Source organism: Notothenia coriiceps, unplaced genomic scaffold (genome assembly GCF_000735185.1).
Source record: "Notothenia coriiceps isolate Sejong01 unplaced genomic scaffold, NC01 NC01_scaffold00033697, whole genome shotgun sequence".
In the NCBI taxonomy this organism is placed as follows: Eukaryota; Metazoa; Chordata; class Actinopteri; order Perciformes; family Nototheniidae; genus Notothenia; species Notothenia coriiceps.
Window position 1 is genome coordinate 24,679 of NW_011366398.1, and position 10,564 is coordinate 35,242.

At 44.0% G+C, this 10,564-nt stretch overlaps 1 protein-coding gene across 1 annotated transcript in view; it reads left to right on the forward strand.

Annotated features, from left to right (window-relative positions):
• The window catches only part of LOC104961751 (pecanex-like protein 3), an 18,023-nt gene extending 7,867 nt beyond the window's left edge, over positions 1–10,156 (forward strand). Inside the window, exons 3-16 of the mRNA XM_010790088.1 lie at positions 1,163–1,371; positions 1,458–1,563; positions 1,837–1,876; positions 2,037–2,132; positions 2,883–4,625; positions 5,727–5,856; positions 6,126–6,295; positions 6,406–6,463; positions 7,275–7,434; positions 7,573–7,730; positions 7,924–8,077; positions 9,323–9,355; positions 9,478–9,649; positions 10,014–10,156. Coding sequence (XP_010788390.1) covers positions 1,163–1,371; positions 1,458–1,563; positions 1,837–1,876; positions 2,037–2,132; positions 2,883–4,625; positions 5,727–5,856; positions 6,126–6,295; positions 6,406–6,463; positions 7,275–7,434; positions 7,573–7,730; positions 7,924–8,077; positions 9,323–9,355; positions 9,478–9,649; positions 10,014–10,156 — 3,372 coding nt within the window. The remainder of the gene's footprint in view (positions 1–1,162; positions 1,372–1,457; positions 1,564–1,836; positions 1,877–2,036; positions 2,133–2,882; positions 4,626–5,726; positions 5,857–6,125; positions 6,296–6,405; positions 6,464–7,274; positions 7,435–7,572; positions 7,731–7,923; positions 8,078–9,322; positions 9,356–9,477; positions 9,650–10,013) is intronic.
• Positions 10,157–10,564: the final 408 nt, after the last annotated feature.

A 10,564-nucleotide genomic window follows, 5' to 3' on the forward strand; every position in this document is an offset into this window, starting at 1 on the left:
GGGTCATTCGCGGGCCATTCGCGGGCCATGCCCCCCCCAAATTAGTCACTGTGCCCCCCCAACGCAGGGTGGGCAAGCCTTGCCACTTTACCGTTTTTTTTAATCATATAAGTGAAAACGTTTCCACTAAAGGTTTTTTGTGTGAAATACATCAGAAATAAAGAATACAAATATAAAACACAGCCTGAGGTGTGCTCACTGCTGCTCTCTGATTGGTGTGTTGCTTGACCAATGACCCCTGACCTTTGTTTGTTATCATTACATGGCGTGTTTAGATGAAAGCCCAGTGGCGATCTGTTCATCTGTTACACTGATTATACAGTAAAGACATCGAAAATAATGATATACAGTACAAGTACTTCTGGGTCTGTGTGTGTGGCACGAGCGCATTTTGTGAGTGCGCGAGCGGTAACGTGGAATGCTGTTGTTAGCATCTGGTTAGCTAGCTATGCTAACGGACATAAAGAGCTGTTTCTACACCAAGGTGGAGGAGAGTCCTCTCCTGTCAGCCTGAGAGGATCGTATAACGTCAGCTCAGTGAGGTAAGGACTCTCTGAGTGTTTAGATAGTTCACTTTAGTGTAAGTTATCTCAAACGGTTTGGTCACCATTTATGTAAACAAGTATTTGCAAGGAATACCTTTATATGATCATTATAGTTATTAAAGAATACGAGAATAAATGAAAAGCGGGTATGAAATACTATATGACAACTATAATGATCATATAAAGGTATTCCTTGCAAATACTTGTTTACATAANTCAAGAGCCTCACTAAAAAATTCCACGCGCTCCGCGCTCACATTTTGCTGGGCCCGCGTGCCATTTGACATTGGCCTAACATATTGTGTTGCATAGTTGCTGCTTAGGAGTGGCCATTAGGCAAGGCCAAATATTTACAAGTAGGACCGTTTTTTACAACAGGGTTAAAAACAAAATAACCTTAATAACCTTTTCAATTGTATTGGTAAATAATCTAAAGTTTGAATATTTAAACAACTCATTTCTAACTTCTTAAGAAGTGTCATGGTATTATAATCAAGCTGTCCAACTTCCTATTTGAAATTAGCAATAGACATTTTCTTTTATAAATGTGGACTTTACTGTTTGCCAGCTGCTGTCAAATGAATGTCTGTTACTTTTGCTTTTCCACTCCCTCTCAGGCTCTTCCTCCTAGCTTGGTGGTGGCAGGCGTGTACTCTGCTGTACTTGCAGTCTTTTTCACGGCCATTAAGGTGGTGAACTTCAGGCTTCATACTATGTTCGACCTTGGAGAGATTGTAGAGAAGAAGCATGCCTCACTCACAGCAGAAGCGCCAAAGACAGAAGAAGGAGATGAAGGTTCAGGTGCCCATGATGGGAATCACCGCAGGTAAGATATTTTTCTGACTCATTTTCGTGAACACTTATTCAATCCCAATGCTTTGACATCCTTTCAATTGTCTGTATGTGTAACAGGGATAGTCATGTTGGTGTGGAGATGACTGTGTTTCGGAAGGTCAACTCGACACCCCCTGTCCGCTGTAGCTCCCAGCACTCTCTGTATGGACTGAACCAGGTGTCGGTGAGGATCACAATATTTTATAACAGCAAACAGTCTTCATTTATCTCCTTCCATAATATCTCCAATCCTACTAATTGGAACGTACTTATTTTTTTTGACTTCATAAATATACTATGCCTCAAATAGTAATGCAGTCATTTCCCCTGCCAGTCTGCTGTGCAAATATATTCAGAACTGTTGTCATGTCCTTTATTGATATATGTAAATATGAGTTCATTTGAGTTCACTAACCCGTTATTTTTGTTTGTTTTTTAAATTGTCCTTAAAATTCAGGAGTTTTTACCCCAGCTGGAGGATACAGGGGGCACTAAGGGTAAATATATGTGGTCTTATGTTTTCCTACTGCATCTAAATGAATCTAATGATGTCCTAAGGCTTACACACGTAAACCTAAGCGTCAGATCTATGTGAGTTTAACCTGTGATAAATGAATGTGCACTATTTTGGATTGACCTTTTTTCCTTTTACATCAGATATCAAAGAGTTGATGCGGGAGCAAGGAAGCAATAATATGATTGTTACGTCAGCTCACCGGGAGATCTTACGCCAGAGGTCTCAGGACACCATTAGTAAGTTACAATATTAAGGGAGCAGAAACCAGCATCATACACAGTCAACACGGTCTGATCCTGCCTGTATGGAAACCCGTCACGCTCACATGCAGATCAGGCTATTGGCATACACATTCTGTAAACACCCCATTGTAGGCATGGCTCCTTCTACTGTCCATCAGTATAAATGGTAGTGCATGCATTAGGGCTGTCCCGAATACCATTTTTCGGGCTCCGGATATTCGGTAGTAATCAGCTGCGAATATTCGGCCCGCACGGGGGGGGGGCGTAGTAATCAGCAGCGAACCGCTTCAACACGTGTATTTCGGTGTATTCACAGCATTCATTTTGTTATTTGTTAATATAACCCAATTTGTGTTCTTTGAATTTGAAAAGGATATCGCATTTTATTTTGAAGGTTATCACAGTTGACAGGAAGTTGTTGTTGCTATGGAAACAACGTGAGAAAAGTAATATCTACATATAAAGACGGAGAAAGTAACCGATAACGTTTATGGTTAAGTGTTAGCACCCCCCGAAGAGACACACGCTCTTACGTTGATATTGGAGATTTAAATAAATTCAATTTGGGGAAAAAAAAAAACGAATATCTGAATAACGAAATTGAAACCCGAATAGTACTCCAACGAACGGGTATTCGGGTACAGCCCTAGCATGCATGCAAGTGTATAGGAAAACAACACAAAAAGCAGTTGTTGGTCTTTGTTAGTGCACGTGAATCTGATTTGTATCTGTTTTACTGTACAGGGACCCCCAGTGTGGTTCAGTCCTGCATTGCTGCTGCTCTTGGAGGAGATTTCCCCGGACTCATGGGAGTGTCCGGTGGCTTTGAACCTGGAGTCTGCCTGTCTATCCCCCCTTCACCCTCCAGTCAAGAAGATGGAGGCGAGAGAGAACAGTTGCAGGAACTGAAGGAGTTACCAGAACAACTGTCTTTACAGAGTCCTGAGGACAATGGGTTGGGGGCTTATTCTCCCCTCGGGCCCTCTGCTGAATCTGAGAGCCTGGGGCATACTCCCCTCAGCCCCCTCATAAAGAGCAGCTTAAGTGAGGAGCTGAGTGAAAATCTCCTGGGTTTGGGCCTTGACCCCGTGGCGTTTGCACCCGGCACCGAGCACCCGGGCAGCCGCAGTGGAGTGGCTCTGGCTGCCGGGTCCACAGACAGCTGTTTCAGTGCGGGCGGAGCCACCACAGATCGAGAGACGCTAAGCACGGTTAGCAGTTACCGCAGTGAAAAGACTGATTCCACTCAGCTGGAAAGTCCTTCATTCAGCCGGCCTGCAAACGGACATGCCTCAGCACCAGCAACAGGCTCCAAATTCCCCAAACCCTCAGACGATCCAGGAGGACAGGGTGGCAGTGATACTGATAACCTGTCTGATAGTGTGCTGCTGCGCTCGCCTTCCAAAGAATTCTCCCACAGCCAGGGGCTAGACAGGACGCTTGTTGAAGGAGAGGATTTGTCCCCAGTACCCTGTGATATTGCTCACCACCGGCCTCTCCAGAACTCTTCCCCTTCGAGTAGTGGCCACTCAGAGGTTTGTGATTTAGACAGAAATGTCACTGTTCCTCCTCTTCCCCCTCCTCGGCAGGCCAATTCAGTGCCCTCAGGGCTGGCCCTGGGTCTAGTTTGTTCTGAGCCTGCTCTGCCCATATCCTCGACCCCCTTTTTACTGTCGGACCAGTCTGCTCTGCAAGCCCAGCAGGTTGTGCGCCCCAAAGACTTGAAGCTGCTGCGGGCCAGCGGCAGTAGTGTGGGGCACAGGCCTGGCCGAAGGAAAGCTCCACGCAGGCGAGCCGGAGCAGGAAGTAGTAGTTTCGACTGCGGCTCTTACAGGCGTCACCACAATCATAGTCAACACAGAGATTACATCCCAGTGCGCAGCCGACTGGGGGCCAAGGCTTACAGTGAAAGTTTGTTTGAGGATTCCAGCGACGAGGACGACGGCAGCGACATGAGCGCTGGTTCCAGTCTGGGCTCTCAGCGCCGGTACAGCTCTGATGATGACGATGACGACGACGATGATGATGACGACTCAAGTTCCTCTACCTCCTGCTACTCCCCGGACCTCGCTAACACTGGCGTTACATCCCCTGCTGCTACTCAACTGCCCACTCCAAGGGACGGGGATTTACCTGAAACTGCTGGCCCCTCACATTCTCGTGCTGCTCAGCGCTCTTCTAGCACTGCTAGTGCTAAGACTCATGCCAGGGTGCTCAGTATGGATGGGGCAGGTGGAGGCCAGAACAACACAGTGGCTTTGCCTTCTACTCTGCTTACAATGCCCTCCACCCCTGCACCTCGCACTCTCACCATCTCTAAGTCTGATCTGGAAGCCCACGCCATCCATACTGACGGCTTTCCTGGAACTCATCATCATCACCATCACCACCATCATCATCGACTAGATTCTCTCGGAGGCTCTTGGACGGGTAACCAGATGGGCTGGAGGGCCGAAGAGCTGGTAGAAGAGGGAGCTGTGGGAGGAGGTGAGTGATTGTGACCTTATGATCACTGTCCACACTGTGTGCTTATGTTCTCTAGCGTGAAGGTAGAATCCTGGGATGTTTTCCGTGTCAAAGGATCATTTATTGTTATTCTGAAACACGATGGCACAACACATGCTCGTCCATTTATACTCCATAAGGACAAACAAGACAAAACACAACAAAAACACTAGTGTATTCCTGTAGTGCAGTTTTCTTATTTGCATCAGATGCCAGATCTTGATAAACCTTCAAATATTTATTTTCTGACATATGATAAAATATATTGGCTAAGGGCAAGTAAATAAGATAAAAACAGAAGTCAAACAAATCACATTGTGTTGCAAGATTATAAAAATATGTTCAACCATTTTTAGTATTAAGGCATTTATTGCTAGCCAGTGAAATGCTAGTAATGAAATGCTTCAAGCTATCATCTAACCATACAGCGGTTACTGAACCACTATACATGGCGCAGAAGTATATGTTTACTTAGAAAAGGTTTTACACAACTACTTTTAAAATACAAATGTTACAATTGCAAAAGTAGATTCCAGTGTTAATGATCTAGTGAACTGTGCGTTGAAACTGTACAGGGTTCTTACGGTCATTAGAAACCTGGAAAAGTCATGGAAATTCAAAATGCAAATTCCAGGCCCTGGAAAAGTTATGGAAAACAATATTTTTCCCGAAGTTTTGGAAAAATAATGGAAATGTAGCAAGTTGCATCAAATATAATTTATATTTTATCTAATCGCCGAAATAGTAATACTATAATGATAATAAATACTGTATCGTATAGTAATGAAACGTAAAATGCCATTTAACTGTTGAGGTGTTTTGCTGGTGTGAGATTTTAGTTGCTTTAGCCTGTAGGAGCTAGTGAGCCTACTATTTGATTTGTTTTAGATAGGCACAACATGTTTCATATGCAGACCTTATTTTCTTGTTCCGCTGAGAAAGAGTTATTTTTGTGGTCATGGAAAATTAGGTAAAGGTCATGGAAAATCATTGAAAATCATTGAAAATCATTGGTGAAAAAGTGTATGAACCCTGACTGTCATATAAACCTTTGCATTGATGTAACTGATAACCCTTCTCCAGCCATGGGTCCGGAGGATGGGGGTAAACACGAATCAGTCAGCAGTGTGAAGAGGACCCAGGCCATCCGCAGGAGACACAATGCTGGGAGCAACCCTACACCGCCCCCCTCCACCATGGGATCCCCTCCCAGGTGAGTCAAGGACAAGTGAGGGTTATAGCTGATGCCTTGCCTACACATTGCAGTCTTCAAATCGATCTACAAGATTAAAGCTGATTGATGTAATCGTAGTTGAATTTACTACTGTGTTAAGGGGAAATATTTTGGGGAATTTGTCATAAAATTAATATTCTCAACAAGTTTTGGTTTTAAAATATTAAATTAAACTACTTGGCAAGACTTATTAAGTATTCAATTTAATGTTAGACACGAATATTCAACCCATGCTTTTGTTCCTGTAGCCTTCAGGACCTCCAGCGGGCTCGGACCTCCTCTCATTCGCGGACCCGCACTCTTCCCTCAGCCTTACAGTTCGCCTCCTCACTCCTACTGCCCCGCAGCGGCATCCATGAGGCCTCCACCTTCGACGACACAACAGAGGGGGCCGTGCACTATTTCTACGACGAAGGTGGTGAGTCATAGGAAAATGAGAAGATTGGGAACTCTCTCAAATCTGGACAAATGTATCGGCTATGAATGTGTCTTTGGAAAATTACAGCTTTCTGTCTTTTTTTGTAACAGGAGTGAAGAGGTCCTACACATTTGGACCAGCTGGTGGTGGTTATGAGGACCCAGTCCAGTAAGTTATTATGTTATTACTAGTTTTGCCTTCTATAGAGTGCCACAGTGACGCGTCCTAAAACCCGGAAGTAATCTCCTTCCGGTTCCTTCGACAAAAAAGCAATGCAATTTCTCCATAGGGTTTTGGAAAATAGCTGGAAATAAGGTCTGTGGTTGAGACACATTTAAGAGACGGATCACGTTTTGTTCAGCCGGATAATCTCCACATGTCTACCCTACTTTTATCATTTTCGAATCATAAATCTAGTCGCCAGAAGCAAAATGCTAACGTTATGCTATAAAGGAACTACAGCATGGTCGCTGCTTCAACGTCACGCCAACTTAAGATCCATATTCAAAACTACAGATTCTAAATGGTACAAGTTGAAGCGTTTGTTTTAACAGTTTGCAGGAGGCAGGTACTTGCTTTCAAGCAGAACAGGGAAAAAAACTTAGCGTGAGTGTTCACGTGTTCGGTGTAATGACGTACAACGTCCTCGACAACTTCTGTAGTCCTATTCAGCCACTTGTTAACAACCATCGTTTTTCAGACACGTAAACTCTTCAGAAATCACCAGTGGGGTCACTGCTGATGGATTTAATGTCGTAGAACAAAACGTGATCCGTCTCTTCAATGTGTTTCAACCACAGACCTTATTTCCAGCTATTTTCCTAAATCCTATGGAGAAATTGCACTGCGTTTTGGCGAAGGAACTGGAAGTGGTAAAATGCTAACTTACTTCCTGGTTTTAGGACGCGTCACTGCGGCACTCTATTTGCTTTAAAACTAATTGTGAATAAAAGCCATAATGAATGCCTTAATATTGCAGGGAGAGGGAGAGGGAGAGAGAGAGGGAGAGACAGTCCCAGTCGTCAAGCTTCACCTCCACTGAGGTCCAGGAAGGGGCTCCAGCCCTGTCCATGCTCCAGCCCAGACCTGTGGTGTTACAGGGCATGCAGGTGCGCAGGGTGCCTCTGGAAATGCCTGAGGTTAGCAGTCTATAAATGTTTCATGCAGCAGATTATTCAATGGAAAAATTGTCATGTGAATAAGTCAGGACTCTCTACATCAGAGCAAACCATCCCAGATGTTCCTTGTTGTTCACTAATGTCTCACCTCATCACTAGTTTGATCTGGATCATGAGTCCCTACAAGAGTCCCAGGAAAACACTCTAATGATTGAGGAGAAAGCCAAACCCAAACAATACTATCGCTTCTGGGTGCTGCCCAGAAAGTGGCTGAGGGTTCGATACGACCGATTAGCTCTCCTGGCGTTGTTGGACAGGTACGCAAGACTGTTGGAGTGGAGGAGAGATGACATTTAGTTTGGTCTCTCGCTCTTAAGCTTATATTATTCAAGAAGTGTTTCATGTCCAGTTGTTAACTTGCTTGATCTAATACTGTGATATTTTCTAAATCTAGATAGCTGTGAAATAGCGTTGTCAAAGCTTATTGATTTCTTTGCATTCTCTTCCCAGGAACCGGCGTGTGGCGGAGAACGTGTTTGCTGTGGTGCTGGCCAGTCTGGTGGCCTTCTTAGGGTTCCTACTGTTGTTCCAGGGCTTTTTCAGGGACATCTGGGTCTTCCAGTTCTGCCTAGTCATTGCCAGCTGCCAGTACTCTTTACTGAAGGTACATTGTTTCTGGCTTTTCTTTAACTCATCCAATTACTTTTCCGGATGCTTCTTTTGTCCCCTGGGTTTCTTTACTACTGATTACAATGTTGATCTACAAACAACTCTACAAAGACCCTAAATAAAACACAGACCCTTTTTAAATTGGGTTTGCGTCCTTTGACCGTGACAATAGGTTTGTAGTCGTGGCGTGTGGTGCAGTGGGTTGTGCGTTGGTGTTGGGATCAGGGGGTCACAGGTTCAAACCCCACTGCAGTCAGCATGTCGTTGTGTCCCTGAGACACTTCACCCCAAATTGCTCCTGTGGGGATTGTCCACAGTATTGAGTATGTAAGTCGCTTTGGATTAAACCGTCTAACAAGTGACGTGTAATGTAATGTAGTCCAACTATATGGCTGCAAAGATAATTGACAAACAAATGTGGTGTTACTTCATTCATAAGATTATTTATAGTAGCCACAACATGTAAACGATTGCTCCAATAGGTTTGAGCAATTCGATGTCTACCCATCTTTCAACAATAAAATCATTTGATCTTTTCCATACAGTAATTAAGCCACATTTTGTTTTAATACTGTACACCAGGGCTATTCAATTAGTTTGGAATGGGGCCGGTTGATGAAAATGATCCAAAGCAAGGGGCCGGGAAAAAGATGGCTTGAAATATGAGCAATCATATTAAGAGCTTCAGATCTAGTAAATACTACAACAGCATAGTGGAGTGCATATATTGTGTTTAATTCAATCAAACAACATAGCCCCAAGGCCTTTAGCGATCTAAATGGCAAGTTCAGAACTCAGTAGGCCTACATGTGAAGCTCATTTAACCATCAACATCATTTCATTTGATTTCATTTAGGTGAAATTATCTAATCATTCACGCAGAGATGCAATAAATGACAGTTTGTCACTAAAGTAGCTAGTAGGTGGGTTCGAAACCCGAGCCCGCCAAAGTTTTCAGGCATTGACTTCCCTCTATCTCTCAATGTAACACCCTCTCTGGAATAAAGGCACTCTGGCACAAAAAGAAACCTTTAAAAAAATATAATTTGATTACTTTTTAACATTATACTCAAAGGGCCAGAAAATATCACCCCGGGCCGGATTTGAATAGCCCTGCTGTACGCTATACAATAAACCCGTTATATGATTGTCTCCACCTTTTTTATTTTTGCTTCTGTTGTTTTCTGTAATGCAACATGTGAAATCTGTAAAGCTTCATCTCTCTGCCTCTTTGTTCCAGAGCGTACAACCAGATGCAGCTTCTCCCATGCATGTGAGTATTGGTTACACCTTTTTGTATCTGCTAGAATGTACATAAAGAACAAACTAATCAAGAAATGTCCTCTTCCTGTTGCAGTGTGTTTGTGACTCACCTCGTTATCTTATGTTTGACAGGGCCATAACTGGATCATCGTGTACAGTCGGCCGGTCTACTTCTGCCTGTGCTGTGTGCTGATCTGGATCTTTGACCAATCAGGGCGCTTTGGCAACCTGCAACCCTTCTCTCTCTACGGAGTCACCTTCTTCTCTGCACACTTCCTGCTCTGCATCAGGGACATGCTCATTGGTTAGTTTTCAAACATGAATACTTCGTAAGACTAACATCTTGAAAATGTCTATATTTGATGTTTGGAGTAGCACTTTGATTGGAGATTAGCCATTGATGCATGGATAATAATAATACATTTATTATAGCGCTTTTCCAGATGCTCAAAGCCCTTTACAAATACACATTACACACATATCATACATGTAACGCCGGTCATGTACTGGGGACAATACCTACAGGAGAAAATTCATTGCCCATCACCCATTGACACCGCCTTATAGAAACCTTTACAATTATAGAATAGTAGTTTTCTGGGTTCGCTTCAGCACCTTAACCTTTTTCTCCTTATCTTTTTTAATGTGTTCCTTTCTTTGTCCTACAGTGTTTGCCTTGTGTTTCCCGGTCATTTTCCTGTTTGGGTTGCTGCCTCAGGTCAACACGTTTGTGATGTGTCTGCTGGAGCAGATTGACATGCACATTTTTGGTGGAACTGGTAAGAACATGAATAGACAGACAGGAAGATGATGAGACGTATAACTGAAATCCTGAGGCCCCGGCCCCACGAGGACGAAAACGGTCGTTTGCGTTACTGTTTAGTGTCATATAGACCGTTCTGCCACACGAGGACGACCGAAAATGACAGTAAACAACTGCGGAAACGATAACGGGTCCCAAGGTGGATAGAACGGCATACGCAACGCTCTGGGGGGTCCAACGGCTCCGTGTGTGCACCTTATACGAACATTTTCTGATAATGATGACGCAATAGCCCCGCCTCTCCCCACCTCTGCTGCTCACCCCCACGTCAAAGTAAACTGCACACTGAATTCAGATTATTTATCTTTCTCTCGATATGGACATAAACGCGAGTGAAGTCTAATCTGACAGGACGGAGACACGCAGCTCTGCCCACCTGCAGCTCCTCCCGCTGTG